Source organism: Peromyscus maniculatus, chromosome 15, assembly GCF_049852395.1.
Source record: "Peromyscus maniculatus bairdii isolate BWxNUB_F1_BW_parent chromosome 15, HU_Pman_BW_mat_3.1, whole genome shotgun sequence".
NCBI classification, from domain to species: domain Eukaryota; kingdom Metazoa; phylum Chordata; class Mammalia; order Rodentia; family Cricetidae; genus Peromyscus; species Peromyscus maniculatus.
Genome location: NC_134866.1, coordinates 72,240,486 through 72,258,703, shown reverse-complemented (window position 1 = coordinate 72,258,703; position 18,218 = coordinate 72,240,486). Strand labels below are relative to the sequence as shown.

The window sequence follows — 18,218 nt, the reverse complement described above, 5'->3', positions numbered from 1 at the left end:
AGACTGACAGTTTTCCCTGGTAGTTGTAAGGAATCCCAGGAGGACCCCAGCCCGTTCCTGGGATGCCCCTCTTCCCCACCTGCAGGTGGCGGGCACTCACCCTTCCCGGCGGCCGGTGGAGCTTGGGCGCCCCGGGGAGCCCCGCAGCACAAGACCCCGCAGCCGCAGCGCGCCCGGGCGGAGCATGGTGGAGGGGAGGCGAGCACGGACGGATGAGCACCGAGCACCGATGGCGGCCTAAGGCGGAGGGCGGAAGGAGAGGGGGAGGACGGAGAGGGCGGGAGAGGTCCTCCCATCCAGGGGCGGGCTCGGGCACCACGGCGCCTCCGGGACCGGTGCCACCGGACCCGCGCCTGCACAGTCGCGGAGACATGGCACCAGCCGGAGGCCCGCGGGCCAAGAAGGTGAGTGTTGCCCAGCCCTTCTTCCTTTCCTGGGGAGTTCGAATCCCGCCTTCAGCCAAACCCCTACGGCACCGGGCTGGGCGGCCCAGAGCCTCAGTTTACCGGATCGCGAGTGGATTAGCATTCACGGAGCCCTTACCCAGCCCAGAGTATCTGCATGTACTGGTATCCCCAGTATGGGCGGTGGCGCGGGGGGAGGGACTGAGGCCCCAAAGTCAGGCGACTGTGCCCAGAGTCCGTGATCGCGCTCGGGGCAGAGGAGGAACCTGAGGTCAAGTTTTTGGACTCAGGGGACTCTCATTGTTCTTGCTCAAGGGAGCGCACGCAATAGCTCCTGGGGTTCACACATGGGTGTTCCTATCAGTTTCTCTTATGTTTTGTGAGCGCATCAACCAGTGCTGTGTGAAGCAAGGACACCTTGCAGGTCACAGGGGTGGGTGTGGGAGTCCCCTCTGTTGCCTTCAGAAGGCAGTCCCATAGCCTGCCTTTCTCCCATGGCGACCACATACCGGCTTCATTCCCACAGCACTGAGGACTTGTGGAAGCCAGGGATCCCAACCAACCAGAAAGGCATGAACTTGGAGGAGGGGCCTCCCAGGACCCACCCACCCCCAACAGCCCACCTAGACGCAATTCAGAGTCTTGGGGGCAGCAGACATAGGAAATGCTAAGAAACTGGGAACAGAGGTGACCTGTGCGAGGTTCACAGTCCAGGTTCAGTCAGTTGCTAAGTTGTTAGTCAGCCATTAACAGCTGTGTCCCACTAGCCATGGGGCAAATGGCCTCCTCTGAGGACCAACCGTCTCATCCTGAGCCCCGAGGGTAAATCAGAGGTTTCAGGGTTGATGTCTTCAAAAGGGGGATGTAAAGGAACCCCAGGTCCTCACCATCAGATCAGCAGGTGCACTGCCAATAATGGAATGTGAATGAGAAACAGGACTGCTGAATTCACATCCTCTACGGTTGACTCTCCCCATCCTTTTCACCTAATCTGGCACTAGAATTAAGCGAGGTGGCGGAGACAACAAGGAGGGATGAGCTATTGGCTGCTCCGGGTTCAAATTTCCATAAACTAGCCATTTTATAATGACGATGAAGAAAAATAGAGAATTTAAAATGTTGGGCAGGGACTCGGGAGGTGGTTCAGAAGTCAAGGGCCCTTGCTGCTCTTCCAGAGGACCTGAACTCAGTTCCAGCACCATGTATAGTTAGACCCAGAAAGTGTCAATTGAGAAAAAAAAAAAAAAAGTACCTATCCATAGCTCCTTAACTGCACAAAATAGTTATTTAGATTGTCCAGGAATCATGCTGCAATGGCTTCTGAAACACTCCTAGACATAATTTTATCAGAATTGCTGCCTGAAGAACACAAGACCAACATTCCTAAAATTGGAAATGGTTTTAAAAGGCAAAATGGGGTGTGCAGAGAGTCTAGAGTCTCTGGTCTCTTCCCCAGGGCATTTTGGACCGTCTGGACAGCGGGGAGCTTGTGGTTGGGGACGGCGGCTTTCTCTTCTCTCTGGAGAAGAGAGGGTTCGTGAAGGCAGGGCTGTGGACTCCAGAAGCAGTGGTGGAGCATCCAAGTGCAGGTGAGTGTCCGCGTCACCCCGAAGTCTGTATGCAGGTGAGAGTTAGCTTCAGCACCGGCGAGAGAAAATCAAGGAATAACAGCAAGCATGTCCTAAGGACTGTTTCCCTTGCAAAATTACCAAGAGGTGGAGGGCACGGCAGTGTGTGGACTGAAGCACAGAGATAATCGTCTTTCTGTCTCCCTCTTTCCTCCTCCTTTCTGTCTCTGTCTCTGTCTCTTCCTCCCTCCATCCCTCCCTTCCTCTCTCCCTCTCTGCACTCATATTTTCTTGAACAAGCATTGTTAATATATATTTTTCACAGTTCATTCCTTGGGAATTTTCCTTGTAGCTATTCAAGAGTTTTCTTAAGTTAGCAAAAATCGTTAATTGCTTTAGATTCATCCTGCTGAAGGCTGTGCACGGTAGATAACACTCATGGCCATGGTGATAATGGCTGATGGCCATCACCAGCTTAATGGAGCAGACAGCCAGACTGTGGGGACCAGAGTGCAGAGAAAGGAAGAACACCCCTTCATCTTCCTGACTTGGGGTGGGGGGAATATAAATAAAAGAGTTGGAAGTAGAAACCATTGCAATTGGTTGGTGACGTCACAATGGTGCTTTAACTATATCTGGCTTTATTGATTTCCCTTGCTTTCCTAGAGTGTGTGTGTGTGTGTGTGTGTGTGTGTGTGTGTGTGTGTGTGTGTGTGTGTCAGGGAGGCAGTTAAGGCCAAAGAATAAGAAGGGAGATCAGGCCACAAGCTGAAAGTGTGGCTTGAATCTACCTGATTTCATTCAGGCGTATATAATGCACAAGACAAAGTTGGGGTCCTTGCGTGGTTCTTCCCCAGACCAGCTGTGTGACCTTAGACAAGTCCCTTGACCTCTTTGAGAATCTGCTTCTTTGTCTGTCACATGGGGCAGGACGAGGGCCAGCTGTGAGGACAGTTTACCCCCATGAGCTGCCCAGGCATCCTTAGAGCCCTGAGGCCGCTAGTGTTATTTCCCCAGGTTGCCCATACACCTGCTTTCTGTGGAGGACAGAATAGCTTTGCTTCTCTGGTGCCTCTTGGGAATTTTTCAATTTTTTTTTCTTACTTTTGGAAGATCTTTCAGCTAAACTGAATGTATTAAATTGGGGGGGGGGGTGATGGTGGGGAAGAGAAGTAGTGGAGGGGGAGGGGAGTTTCTTTTCTTTCCTTTTTGTTTTTTTAGGCGGGGTCTCAGACATCCTAGGCTGGCCTCAAGCTAGCTATGTAGCTGAGGATCACCTCAAAGGTCTGATCCCCCTGCCTCCACCTGAGTGCTAAGTCATGAGCTATCACACCTGCCTTACAGGATGCTGGAGATCAAACCCAGGACTTTATTCTTACTAAGGAAGCATTCTGCGGAGTAAGCTACATTCCCAGCCCAGGGGAGGTGACTTTCTGAGAGGCTGGGGCAGCCGGGGCTGCTTATCACATGGCTCCTTCACACTTTGCTGAATCAGCCTGCTGTGGGTGTCATACACAGGCCTGCAGCCCTGTGTGTGAGCTGCTTTACCCTTCCCACGCTGGTGATAAAAGGCCAGTGGCATCCTTCACACATTGCTGTGTGAATAAACTCCAGACAAGGGATGAGGGGGGCACAGAGCTAGCCAGACTTTATTCTCTGCGTGCAACCCTCTTGAGGCCAGTCAGCAGGCCCCTGTGCGGTGATCCATGGTGCATGGTGCCCTGCCACACGACTGACTTTAATCTGTAGCTTTATCAGTTCTGGGTTTGAAACTGGGCATGGTGGGGAGGGAAGGAAGTGGAGGGCGGGGGGGGGGGGGGGGCTGCTACTGAGAATGTAAGCATCTGGAGCTTGATTTTGTCATTGCAATTTCAATTGCTGGCCAGTTCGTCAGCTCCACACAGAATTCTTGAGAGCAGGAGCCGATGTCTTGCAGACGTTCACCTTTTCTGCCTCTGAGGACAAGATGGAAAGCAAGGTAACTGGGGTGCAGGTAGGGAGCAGCTGCCAAGGTCGGAGGCTTCCCGTGGGAGGGGGTGGAACTGGGCTCCTGTGTGTCTGCACTTTGCTGCCAGTCGTGAACTTGCCACTCCACACACACGTGTATGAAACAGAATATCTTAGTTAGGGTTTTCATTGCTGCGAAGAGACACCATGACCCCAGCAACTCTTATAAAGGAAATATTTAACTGAGGTGGTGGCTTACAGTTTCAGAGGTTCAGTCCGTTATCATCATGGTGGAGATCATGGCAGCGTGCAGGTAGACATGATGCTGGCTACATCTTGATCAGAAGGCAACAGGAAGCCAACTGTCTCACTGAGCAAAGCTTAAGTAAAAAAAGACCTCAAAGCCCGCCCCCACAGTGACACACTTCCTCCAACAAGGCCACACCTCCCAATAGTGCCACTACCTATGAGCTTATGGGAGCCAATTACATTCAAACTATTGCAAGAGGCTTAGATCCTCTTCTGAAGAAGCTAATGATCTTTATGAGGGGGGAACAAATAAAGTTATTAAAATCCAATGCGGTAGAACTGAAAAATGGCTCAGCAGGTAAGAGCACTTGCTCTTCCAGAGGACCTGGGTTCAATTCCCAGTACCCACATGGCAACTCACAACTGTCTGGAGCTTTAACCCCTGGGGATCTGATGCTCTCTTCTGGCCTCCAAGGGCATCAGAGACATACATGGTATACAGACATACATGCAGGTAAAATACATATACACATCATCATCATCATCATCATCATCATCATCATCATCAAGGAATGCACCACTATACTTCACAATTAATCTAAATTTATGTTTTAAAAATTCAGTGTGGGTAATAGCGATGATGGAAGTATAAAGTCACTGGTAGAGCTGGGGAGAAGGCTCCGTTAATAAAGTACTTGCTGTATAAGCACACAACCTAAGTTTGGATTCCCAGAACCTGTGTAAAAGCCAGGTACACTGATGCATATCTGTAACCCATCACCAGGTTTGGGGGTGGACGGGGGGGTGGACGGGGGGGGGGGGGGGGGGAGAGGCAGGCAGATTCCCTGGAGCCTGACTATCTAGCCAAATCCGTGAGAATCAGACTCAGTGAAAGAAAGACCCTGTGTCAAAAGATAACATGACATGTACATGCACCCTCCTCCCCTGGCTCACACAGGAGTCACCCGTAGCAGAGGAGATTATGCCCAACTCTTCTTGAATGGCCATTTGCAGGGCTGACGTGCTCCTTGCTCCGTCCGTCCATCCGTCCGTGACTCGCTTTATTTGGCGTTTAAAACACCAGGCCCGTGTTTCTGCTCTTGCTCTCAGTGGGAAGACGTAAATGCAGCTGCCTGCGACCTCGCCAGGGAAGTGGCTGACAGAGAGGATGCTTTGGTGGCTGGCTGCCTCTGCCAGACATCACTGTACAAATACCACAAGGATGAAACCAGGATTAAAAACCTTTTTCGACTACAGCTAGAAGTTTTTGTCAGGAAAAATGTGGACTTCTTGATCGCAGAGGTAAGGCTGGTCTGAGAGGAACCGGACAGGGGTGCTCTGTGTCCTCATTTCTTCCCTGTGGACGGTCAGAGGTGGAGGTTGATGCACTGCATTCCAGGCAAGGCTCCGCCATCTTCAGGCAGGGTTCTCTGTGAGGTGAGGGATGGACCCCACCGCATGCCTCAGTATGGGTTTTGCTTCCTGGGGTTTATGTGATTGTAGTAGCTGACTTGGGGGACAGTGAGAAGAGAAAAAGAGGACAGTGGCTTAGGACACGAATCCCCTCCCAAAGGAGAGGCCAGGCTGGAAAGTGCTGGGGGCTGGGGAGATTGGAGGCAGTGAGAGGGCAAAGCCTAGCAGCCTAGCAGATGGCTGCCCAGGTTCACCGGGATCTCACTAGCAAGACTTGGCACTGGGTAACTGTCTTCTCCATCCTGGCCTTTCTCCCACTGCCTCTCTGCCATTCCTCAGCTCATCACGTGAACGCGGCATTTAAAGAAAGGATTGATCTATTAAGTCAGGTTTTTGTTATTGTTGTCGCTGGGACACAATACCTGAGAAGATCAACTTAAGAAGAAACCACTTGGGCTCCCGGTTTTGGAGGTCCTCGGCCGGCTGGCTCTGGTCACCTGGCTCTGTTCTAGGTCAGGAGTCATGGTGGAGGGAGGGCATGGCAGAGTGGGACATGGCAGCCAGGAAAAGGAGGGGGCAGCAGGAAGGAGCCAGAGACAAGGTGGCCTTCAAAGGGACACCTCCAGGACCCACTTCCTCTCACCAGACCCCACCTCGTCCTATTTCCCAAAGATGCTATGAATCCATCCACATCTAAGTGGACTGATGAAGTCAGAGTCCTCATGGTCCAAGCCTGCTCAATGCCCAGCAGCTAAGTTCTAAGCCTTCGCCACATGAACCTATTGAGGGACATTTCATATCTAAGCCAAACAATTGGTCGTGGGCTGGACATGAGGGACACTCTCTCCCTTTTCTCCCCCATTGTTCCTGCCTGGGATCAAACCCTCAACCCAGGTCTTCTCCTCATCACTAGGTCTGCTAGTTCAGACCAGCTCAAGGCCCAGGGCTGTCTGCTCCTCAGTGCCGATTCCAGGAATACTGTCCACCTGGGCAGGAACATGCACCATGTTTTCAGAGCTTCCCTTGATTATCTTTTCATTCCTCAATGGGCTTGTGTAGAATTTCTTTCAATAGTGAAGAAAGAAACCATGCCTGGTGGCACACACCTTTATTCCCAGCACTCAGGAGGCAGAGGCAGGCAGGTCTCCGAGTTTGAGGCCAGCCTGGTCTACAGAGCGAGTTTCAGGACAGCCAAGGCTACATAGAAAAACCCTGTCTTAAATATTTAAAAAAAAAAAGAGCGAGGAAACAAGAAACAGGGAGATTTCTTCTGGCTCCTGTCCACTTAGGTCACCATTTTAATGATGGCACGGAAGGGGAATTCCGGGAAGCACCCCTGCAAGGACACCCTGGCCACCATCAGCAAGGACACCCAGTAGCTCCATCTCTTGCTCTGTGCCTCAGTCTAACCTTCTGGGAACACTTTCCTACTTTCCCCTTCCAGCTTCATGGAGTGCCTGGGATACTTAGCCAGAAATGATACAGAATAACTGTGAAGAATAATGCATGATAAAATATTATTTTTCAGAGCTAACCCCAGTTCCATAAAAGATGATCCTTAAATCAATAAGTAAAATTTTTATTCCTAGGTGGCTCTGTGGTACAAGAATAGCACATTGGACTTCCGGTGACAAAAATGTGTGTTCCTTCAAGATTTTTATTTTAAATATATAACTATTTTTTTTGGCTTTTTGTTTTGTTTTTGTTGTTGTTTTGTTTTTAGAGACAGGGTTTCTCTGTGTAGCACTGGCTGTCCTGGTACTTGCTCTGTAGACCAGGCTGGTCTTGAACTCACAGAGATCCTCCTGCCTCTGCTTCCCGAATGCTGGGATTAAAGGCATGTGCCACCATTGCCTGTTTCAACATATATACATATTTAAACAACCTTTAAATGGTTTGATTTTTGTTTTACTAACAGTCACAATGTCACCATATACTGATCCCCATATAAAACTCCAGATATTCTCATGGACGGAACTCCAATGTTTACTCAGAAAGCTGTTCTTTACATAATCTGTCAGACACATTCCTCAGCAAGCTGTATCACATATTATAGATTTCTTCATTTTTATAACAGTTTCCCAGCACTTGGGCTTTACCATTCAAAAGTCTACTTTCACTTGAGGCCCATTTTAAAAAGTGCTGTCTCCTAGTATTTTGAGCACGTGGAAGAAGCTGTGTGGGCTGTGGAAGTCTTGAGGGAAGTGGGCAAACCTGTGGCTGCGACCATGTGCATCGGGCCGGAGGGGGACATGCATGACGTGACCCCTGGAGAATGTGCAGTCAAGCTGGCGCAGGCAGGTAAAGTGGGCCGCGATGAGATGGGCGGGCGATGCACAGGCTGCTTGTGAAATGCATTTGCTCAGTGTTGTCAGAGAAATAAAAGAACAAGAAGGAAATGGTCTTGTCTACAATCCTAGGGTAGCTAATCTCTAAACTCGCTTCTAAGGTTGATAGGTTGGACAGTTGGTTGGTTGATTGGTTGGTTAGTTGGTTGGTTGGTTGATTTGGAATGAGGTTGAACCGTTTCTAATCAATGTGGCCTATGCCAGTGTTGAATTTGTGACCCGCCTGCTCTCTCAGATGCTGTAATGACAGGCATGCACCCCAGCCAGCTCAGCTTCTAACTGCCATGAACAGAATGAACAGACAAATGAATCCACCGTAAGTTGCAATGGTTCTTCATTGCCTTGCACAGGGGCAAACATCATTGGGGTCAACTGCCGATTCGGACCCTGGACCAGCCTGCAGACCATGAAGCTCATGAAGAAGGGCCTCGGGGATTCGGGGCTGCAAGCTCACCTGATGATGCAATGTCTGGGCTTCCACACACCTGACTGTGGCAAGGGAGGGTTTGTAGACCTCCCGGAATATCCTTTTGGTAAGCTTGGGTGCATGTAAAGTTCCTTATGGTTTGGCTTGGTTTTCTAAAAGACAGGGTTTCTCTGTGTAGCCTTAGCTGTCCTGGAACTCGCTCTGTAGACCAGGCTGGCCTTGAACTCATAGAGAAATGCCTGCCTCTGCCTCACGAATGCTGGGATTAAAGTCGTGTATCACCACCACCTGGCCCTTAGGTTTCTTACTGTGACTAAATTGATACAGTTTTATAATATAAGGCCATATAAGAAAAAAAAAAAAAAACCTTCAGTGCTAACCAAACAGAAGCCACCTAAAGGATGCATAATCTTTCCAGCACTATATTGGTTTTGTTAAACTGGGGTGCGGGTGGGGTGGAGGAGAAGGCCAGTCAGCCGAGAATCTGTCATTTGAAAATGAGCTGCATTGGTCACTTTTCTGGTTGTGTTCACCAAATACCTGATGAGAAGGAACTTTGGGGAAGCTCAGAGTCAAGGGCAGGCAGTCCATCGCAGTGGGGAGGCATGGCCGCAGGAGCATGCGGTAGATGGTCAAGTGAACTCCACAGTCAGGAAACTGAATGAAGACAGGACGCCAAGGTGCCAATCAAACCTCAAGGCCCGCCTCCGGTGAAAGCCGTGCAGCATTTCCAAATAGTCCACAGCTGGGGACCAAGTATTCAGAAAACGTATGAGCCTGTGGGGCACATTTCGAATTCAAACCACAGCAGAATGATAACAGAAACCATTGTATTACAGGCTTGGAGCCCAGAGTTGCGACCCGATGGGATATTCAAAAATACGCCAGAGAGGCCTACAACCTGGGGGTCAGGTACATTGGCGGCTGCTGCGGATTCGAGCCCTACCACATCAGGGCGATTGCTGAGGAGCTGGCCCCGGAAAGGGGGTTCTTGCCTCCGGCTTCAGAGAAACATGGCAGCTGGGGCAGTGGTTTGGACATGCACACCAAACCCTGGATCAGAGCAAGGTGGGTTTAATTGCGCTCCTAATTCCTCCCCATCCTCTTCTGTGTGTTGCTGTAAACACGATGAGGGTACAAGGCGAAGGAACCCACACAGTCCCTGCCTGCCTAGATTCATCTTCTACTTCCTCTCTCTGCCCGGAAGTCTCACCTATACCTCTTACCTAGCTATAGGCCATTCAGCTCTTTATTAAACCAATCACAGCAATATATTTTCATACAGTATACAAATATCCCACAACAGGACTCTCATAATACAAGGGTCAAGGCAAGCTCTCTGGGGCGTCTTTGATAAGGCCACTAATCGAATTAACTAGGGCTCCACCCTTGTGACTCAATTGTAGCCCCCCCAAATACCCAACTCTTGTGGTTATATGGATTAGGTTTCAAAATACATTTTTAATGGATATAAAAAATTACACATATTTATGGATGCCACATGATGTTTCCTCACATGTACACAATGGATAATGTCCAAGTGAGGTTAAAACAAAAACATGCCTATCTCCTCCAGTAGAAATTTTACCATTTCTTTGTGGTAAAAATATTCAAACCCCTTTCTTCTAGCTCCTTGGATATATATATATACACATATACACACACACACACACACATATATATATATATGTATATATATATATAGAGAGAGAGAGAGAGAGTAAAGTAGTGTTCTCTGTATTCACCCTACTATGTAGCTACTACGTAGCTGCCTATGTCTTAATCCATCAGTATGAAGTACATTCTATAAAGTAAGAATAGATTCTCTGCTGTTTCTCTCTACTCTTCTTCTCTCTTCTACTTTTTGGTCTATCTCCTTGCACCGTGTGTGTGTGTGTGTGTGTGTGTGTGTGTGTGTGTGTGTGTAAGAAGTATTCTGAACAACCTCAGGTGCTATCCACCTTGGTTTTCTGACATAGTCTTTCTCACTAGTGCCTGGAGTTTCCCAATTAGATTAGGCTGGCTGGCTCGTGGCTCGTGGGCCCCACCCGTCTCTGCCTCCCAGCACCAAGATTGCAAATGCACACCACTAGACCTGGCTTTTTGTGGGGGTGTTAAGACTTGAACTCGGGTCCTCATGCTTGCCTGGCACACACTTTTCTGACTGAGCGATTTTCCTGGCCCCGTCCTTCGGCTGCCTCAAGTTCTACTATTAACATTTTTAACCACTATGTCCTATTCTGTGATCATAATTAAGTCTTCCGGGCTTCATCTACAGGTTGCTTTTAGAATATAAAGCCGGAGAATGGCATTTACAATATTGTTACAGTTGTCGTTCAAGCAGACTCATGACATGTCATGAGATGTTTTCTGTCCTATCCCTTAAACCTGCTTGATGAGTAAATTCCTGTCTTTGTAGGTACAAAGTGAGCACACTGACGTGTCCCAAGATTGCGTTCTTAGGGAACAGGAAGTCTCATAATCACTTTAAATTGAGACACGGTCTCAACTTAATAATTAAGAGTTCAGCTCCCCACAGAATCAAGACTCAGAACACATTTCAAATGTAAAACTTCTTTTGTCTGGCAAAGCCTCCTAAAGGAAGGAGCAGGCAGAGAGATGGCTCAGAGGTTAAGGGCACTGGCTGCTCTTTCAGAGGTCCTGAGTTCAATTCCCAGCACCCACATGGTGGTTTGCAACCATCTACAATGGAATCCGATGCCCTCTTCTGGTGTACATAAAAACAGAGCACTCATCTTCGTATCATACATGGAGTAAAAAGAAAACAGACAGACAGAGGATGTAAAGGAAATCTTCTCATCACTGGATTGTCACCCTATTGGAGGCAGCCCTCTTGAGCCTGGCAGATCTCCACAAGCATGGGACAGGTTCTTCAGTCTTCCCTGCAAACTCTGGTCTGCTCCCACACCTCTAGCATTCTCTTGGACCGCTACTTCCCCTCAGCTTCTTGCTTTCCCAGCAGGTCACCCCAAGATGCCCTGTTTGGGGTCCCATTGTCCTTTGGGTGGTTCTCGGGGCCAGGCCCATGCTCTCGCTCTCATGCACAGACTCAGAGTGTGGCCTGACCCTCTGCTCCTGAGCAGATGTTGACCTTTTGTTCTTTGGTGACTCTGAGTTTCCAGTGTGGTGTCTTGTGGGTGTGACAGGCTCTGGGCCATCCTTTGAGACTTCCGGGGAGTGACCATGGGATGGGTCCCCTTTGACACCTGTCGTGTCCATTCTCTTGGTGCCTTCACACTTCCATTTCAATGTCCCACTGTGCAACAGTCTCCTCAGAACACAGCGCTCTGCTGGAACCACTTGGCAAACCTTGAACCACTTGAAGGGGAATGCTCCAAGCATCAGGGTCCGGTGGATTCTCCCCTCTTACATTTCATCAATCTTCCAAATTCTCACCAGATGTAAGTTGGCTTTATGACTGGACTTGCATTCTTTGTGTATCAGCTGGCTTTCTAGTTAATTTCTAATTAACTTCCTCTTTCATTGTGGGAGGAAAAAATCACAGGCCTCCATCTTCTCTGAGTTCTTCCTGATTCTAAATTATATTATATGTTCCCATCGCTTTATTGTTAAAGACGTTTCACTCAGAGCCCCATGAACCTTGCTCTGTCTTCCTACGTGTCTGTATATTCTTTCTTGCCATATCAATGCCAGACCATGTCCTTTACATTTCCTAGAAGCTGGTCATGACTTGAGTCACCTTCTCCTGGTGTCCCGTTTACTCACTGATGTTATGTAGTGAATACATCTTCTTTGTCCATCTTGGTGAGATCTGAAGGCAGGGAATCATTGCCAGACCTTTCTATGGGTGTCTGTCAGAGAAGCTGGTTTCCACGGGTGTAATTCATAAAAATGGACCAAATGTAATCAAAGACAAAGGAAGGACAGTGTGGTGATGATTACGAGTTTAAAGAAGTGAGAATAGTTTATTTTAGCTGCCGTCACCTGTGCATCCTTAAAAGTAGTGAGCCAACAAGATTAAAACATCAATCTAAAGACTAAAGTACCCTTTGCACCCTGAACTTCCAAACCTGCTAATGGTCACAGAAAGTTGTGATTCACAGGGTCATTATAAACCAAGTGTTCTGACATTGTATCATATAAAAGTATTAACTTGCCGGGCGGTGGTGGCGCACGCCTTTAATCCCAGCACTCGGGAGGCAGAGCCAGGTGGATCTCTGTGAGTTCGAGGCCAGCCTGGGCTACCAAGTGAGTTCCAGGACAGGCGCAAAGCTACACAGAGAAACCCTGTCTCGAAAAACCAAAAAAAAAAGTATTAACTGCTTTCATGTTTCCTAAGTCAAGTGAGGGAAGCTGTGAGAATGTATTTAACACCGAAGTCTGTGACCAGGAATCCTATGCTCTTTCTCTTTTGTCACAAAAACAAGGGACGAAGCCTGACAAGGTCATTTGTACTCTGTTCTTGGTTACTTTGTTGAAGAATTCTTCTTTACCTTGTTACATTTAAAACTATTTCCATAAACTTCTCAGTTCACTGAAATACTGAGTGGAGTTAGGAGGGCTCTGCGGGATGTTTCAGGATGGAATGGAATTTAGTAGTAGCAAAAAGTCCTACAACTGAAATATGTTGTTCTGGAAGGAGGCCTTGAAGCCTAGTGATGAGTAAGAGGATTAGTGTGGAAACCAGCATGGGGAGATGGTTCAGTCGGTAACTGAGCCATGAAAGTAGTGAGGGCCTGAGTTTGCATCCCCAGAACCCAAATGTAAAGCCCAGCACAGCAGCGCACATCTGCAGTCTGGGTGCTGGGGAGAAAGGTGGATCCCTGAAGCTCATAGCCAGCTAAATTAGTCAAACTCCTGAGCTTCTCATTTAACCAGAGACTCGTCTCCAAAGATGAGGCACAGGGCAACTGAGGGAGACAGCTGACCTCTGTGTGTACACACACACATATGCACATGAGCATGAATACACACATGTGTAGATGAATTTCTAAATGGTTTTATTAAATAAAAAACACAGAGCCAGAAATTTGGCCTAAAGCTTTAGAGAGATCAGGGAAATATGGAAAGCTACCAGCTAACCTCACCTCACCAACTCACAGCTTCCAAGGAGAGCGACTTCCTGTCTACCCAGGCTTTTCTGCCCTCTCATTGGCTCTTAGCCCAGCTACCTCACTTCCTCTTCCTACACAGCTCTGTCACTGTCTGTCTGTCTGTACAGACCTTCAGGTCTCTATGGTTGGTACTGGGATTAAAGGCATGTGTCACCAGTGTGGCTCTGTTCTCTAGTGTGGTCTTGAACACAAAGAGACCCTGCCTGCTAAGGGATTAAGGGCGTGTGCTGCCTGACTTCTTTGTTTGCTTAAAATGGTTGGCCTTTCCCCCCTGATCTCCAGGCAAGCTTTACTTATTAACCCACAAATAAAATATCACCACATTTCAGCACAAATAAAACATCACCACACACATGTACACATATATACTACACTTAAAAATTGTGAGAAAGCCCCTGGTGTGAATATAGAGAATTCTTCTGATTGTGTGTTGAAACAAAAGTTCTGCTTTAGTCTGATCTCTCTCTCCCCCCTCCTCTCTCTCTCCCTCTCTCTTTCTCTCTCTCTTCCTCCCCCTCTTCCTCTCCCTCTCTAACACACACACACACACACACACACACACACACACACACACACACACACAAGACATACAGAATTTATAAAGTGAGTATGGTTCTTTTCCTTAACGGTGCATATCTTCCAAACCCAGGGCTAGACGGGAATACTGGGAGAATCTGCTGCCAGCTTCAGGCAGACCTTTCTGTCCTTCGCTGTCAAAGCCAGATGCGTAAGAAGCAAGGAAAGAAAACTCTGAAATGACGGAACAGAAAGAAATGGCCTCAAGCCCTGACTTCCTGCTGCTGTCCTCAGCCTGCCCTGTTCTTCCAGCTGCTGAGCATCGGTGAGCTACTGTCCCTTCAGTCCAAGCAACACGTCCCTCCTGAGCATGCTCGCCAGATGAGGTGGGGATGTGGAGGCACCGGGACCTGTCCTCCCTCCCCAAGTACTCTCTGAGTAGTAAAGCCACAGTGCACCCATGCGAAGGTCATCAGGCATGACCAGAGTTGGCTCTCAGGGTGGATCTGACATTCTTAAATAATCAGAAGCCAGCAAGAAGCTATTTTAGTGAATAATTCAGATGTCTAAGCTAGATGCTTGAGGAAGAGGGAGCAGGGCTCTGGCATGCTTTTCTCAAGTGATTTCTATTGTAGCTACAAACACATCTCAGTAGAAGACACGTCAAAGGTGTTGTGAGTGACGGCAGGATTATTAAAATCTCAGCGCTTTGCTTTCAACGAGGATTTTTGCTTCAAGGTCTTAGAGTTTGTAAGTGCATCTTTATAACCACACATAGCCAGATTGTAAGCTACTGAAGCTCAGGACCATATCACATGCTGCTTAAATTCCTCTTTATTTAGCATCATGCATAGCATAATCACCAATGCTCAATGAAATGCTTGTTGATTAAGTCAAGCAGCCGAACCCTGCAAGACCTTCTCAGAAGTCAGAGTTCAAGTCCATCTTGCTGTAATAGTTTCTTGATTCACCCACGGTTGTGTTGTACACTGACAGTGTGCCCACTTTTCTCTTTTTTGCAACAATGTAGCAATGTGTGACAATTAATAAAATCACAAATTATTTTCCTTGTATAGAATTTGAGTGTCCTAAACTTCATAGATGTTCTTTGGAATAATGATAACAAGTATCTATTACTGTCACGTTCTAGCTTTGTTCTCTACTCTCGTGGCTACACAGTCACAGGGTTAAAACTGGGATGGTTTCATTGTTAGCACAGCAGTTTACAGGTGAGGCAACAGGCCTGATGAGGCCACTGTACTTGCCAAGGTCATACATATGGGAGTGACATGACATTTGAGCCCACCTGCTGTAGATCTGGAACCCTAGACCACTGCTCTGCACTGTCTCCGCATGCACACGGCCATTGCTTTTATTTTCTGTAATGATTGAATCAAGGCATTAGTATTTCCACTTCCTTATATGTTTAATATGTCTTTGTGTTTGAAGTCTTCAAATCCCTCTCTTTCAGTGCCTCACAAAAGATAAAGCCTGGAGTTTAAGGTCATTTTTTATCCACTTTCTTAACGACTAAATCAGCCCTTCAGCCCAGATGTGGTTGTTTCTGTGATGCTAACAACCTGGGATTCATTCACCGTTAGCACTTAGCAGAATGCCATCTGATAAAGTTAGAGAGTGATTTGTCTCTAATCCCATCCAGGCCTTTGGAGTCCTTGAGGGTGACCAATCTAAGTGATCAAATGCCCAACCAACTCTCTTTGCAAACCTCTCCAGCCAGTACCCGTTCACTGGAGCCTCGCCACTTCTCAAGGTCACCCACTTCTTAGGCTATGTCTCATTCTTAGGAAGTGCCTCCATAGTAACCAGAAGTCTGCTCACTACAGCCTTCATTTGGTCCAAACGTTAGGCTTTGAGTTTCCCTAGAACAATTGTCTTTCCCACTCGCTAATTCTTCCAACTCAAAGGTAGCTGTCAGGAGGCCTGAGAAGATGGCTCAGGGGTTGAAAGTAGGCACTACTTTTTCAGAAGACCTTAGTTCTGTTCCCATTGTCCACGTGGAGGCTCACGATTGCCTGTTGATCCAGTTTCAGGGAATCTTATGCTTTCTTCTTGCCTCTGCAGGCTCTTGCACACACATGGTATACAAAAACTCACTCAGGCTCACACACTTGCACTAAATAGATGATGGATAGATAGATGATAGATAGATAGATAGATAGATAGATAGATAGATAGATAGATAGATAGATAGATAGATGATAGATAGATAGATAGATGATAGATAGATAGATAGATGATAGATAGATAGATAGATAGGTAGATATATAGATATATAGATAGATGATAGATAGATAGATAGATAGATAGATAGATAGATGATAGATAGATAGATAGATAGATAGATAGATAGATAGATAGATAGATAGATCCTCTTTCTCAATACTTTTTTAAGATAGCTGTTAGGTTTCCCTGGGCCTCCTTTTCCTCATAGCCTTTAAACCAAAAGCTTTCGAGACATCATTTGTCCTGTCCCTTCTGTGTGACAGTCATTTAACTTTTCTGTCAATATCCTCTTCTGTGACATGAAGGGGAAAATGGAAGCATCTTCACTGAGGTGCTATGGGGACTACATGAGATAATATGGTGCTTAAAACGGTGACTGCCGTGTGCTAGGCACGCTCTGCCCGTTACCCAGTGCCTGTGTGAGCAGGTTTGCAGGCTTCTCTTCCTGCTGGATCACCCTGGACCAAAGCTTGTCCTGTCTTAGCGACTGGGATTGAACCTGCACTCCAGCGGGACTTCCCACCCTGTAGCCACTCACTGAACATGTTGAAGTCATGTGAAGAGGGAAGCGTGTGGCACTGTGAGAAGAGCGAGAATGGAGAGGCCATGCTGGGGGGGCTGGGAGGGGGCAGGGGACGGGCTGTCCCTTCCCCTGTCTCCACAGCCCTTTCATCTAGTTCTGTGGCATTCAGTACAGAAACGACCTAACAAGTTCAAAAAAGAGGTGACCTAGGGTAGATGGTAAAGACATGTTTTTAAATCTAGATCCATCAACCTGTAAAACAGGAAAATCAGCAGAGACTCAAATTAACAAAGACTAGCTCATTTAGACCTGAGGAAAGCGTTAGGGCTGTTCATCAGCTTTTCAGATTGACAGTCGCAAAAATGGAAGTAAAGGGTTTTGTTCAGAATGCGGGCACAGGAATGCCACGGCTTGAAGGATGTGAACAGGGACAATCCTGAGGACCAGGAGTTGAAGATGTTCGGAAGTAAGAAGACAGGAGGAGGGGAGGCACAGAGACTGACCTGAGCAACCCGAGCCGTGTGCTCCCTTAACGAAACGGTGCACAGTGGAAACTGGGTCAAGAAGACTGTTGGATAACCTGGTTGTGTGTGTTGTTTTGCTTTGGTGATGTGTAGTTGGAACATTATTGATAGGACAAAAGTCATCTCATGTCATTAAACACGACGAAGGTCTCACTTTGGGTGTAGAGGTTCAGTGGCCTTGCCTAAGATACTGGTGCCACTAAAGTTCATAAAGCTCCCAGCAGACAAACAGGTACACCGTTAAAGGTAGGCTCCATGTGCTCCGGATTGAACACACGCCTTTGCACATGCTCACCAGGTACCCTGCCACTGAGCTACACCTCCAAGCCACAAATCAAAGTGATAAAAAAAAAAAAATGTTTTGAGACAGAGCCACATCGTGTGGTCCAGGCCAACCCTGGATTACTGATTCTTCTGCTTCAACTTCGTAAATATTGAGATTCCGGATGTGTGGGAGCACACCTGGCTGCGAACATTTCTAAAGGATTGATTTCCTATGTGGAGAGACTGAAAAACATATATAGCGATTGGATCGCAGTTCAAATGACGATAGAACATATTAAGAAAAAGAATTTCAACTCCATGGAAAACAAAACCAAAAACTGTCCCCCTAAACACAGCCAGGGACTTACCATAGCACTTTCTGTCTTATTCGCTGTGTTCTGGCAGTACTAGACAACACAGTAGATCATTCAAAATAGCAGAAAAGCAAAGATGAAAACGTTGTTCAGGCTGTACTTTCTGACACTTTTGGATAGTCTTTGTGACTATCTAGAAGGCTATTATAGGCCATAAAAGAATCTAGTAATGATGATTAAATTTCTAATCACAAAAGTCATTGCTTTTCTATATATACTTGAGAACGTTTTTGAAAGTATAGTGGAAAGTATTTATTTCACGTTTTAGCAAAACAATCAACTATCTAGGAACACATTTGACATGAACTGTGCAAGAACTAT

General features: G+C 47.2%; 2 protein-coding genes across 2 annotated transcripts in view; one reads left to right on the top strand and one right to left on the bottom strand.

Annotated features, from left to right (window-relative positions):
* Positions 1-580, bottom strand: part of Dmgdh (dimethylglycine dehydrogenase) — a 76,835-nt gene extending 76,255 nt beyond the window's left edge. Inside the window, exon 1 of the mRNA XM_042261632.2 lies at positions 101-580. Within this exon, the coding sequence (XP_042117566.2) occupies positions 101-186 (86 nt within the window). The 5' untranslated portion in view covers positions 187-580. The remainder of the gene's footprint in view (positions 1-100) is intronic.
* LOC102916093 (S-methylmethionine--homocysteine S-methyltransferase BHMT2) lies at positions 291-15,046 on the top strand. The gene is made up of 8 exons (XM_006981770.4): positions 291-404; positions 1,861-1,993; positions 3,859-3,950; positions 5,279-5,470; positions 7,735-7,882; positions 8,280-8,462; positions 9,196-9,424; positions 14,102-15,046. Exons 1-8 carry the CDS (start codon positions 372-374, stop codon positions 14,181-14,183), a joined length of 1,092 nt encoding a protein of 363 aa, XP_006981832.3. The 5' UTR covers positions 291-371; the 3' UTR covers positions 14,184-15,046.
* The last annotated feature ends 3,172 nt before the right edge of the window (positions 15,047-18,218 follow it).

Excerpts from the sequence above, each read along its gene's own strand:
- LOC102916093 (XM_006981770.4), top strand. The coding sequence starts at position 372 with ATGGCACCAGCCGGAGGCCCGCGGGCCAAGAAG. Across the intron at positions 3,951-5,278 it reads AGGACAAGATGGAAAGCAAG|TGGGAAGACGTAAATGCAGC; the intron begins GTAACTGGGGTG and ends TCTTGCTCTCAG. Across the intron at positions 9,425-14,101 it reads AAACCCTGGATCAGAGCAAG|GGCTAGACGGGAATACTGGG; the intron begins GTGGGTTTAATT and ends TTCCAAACCCAG.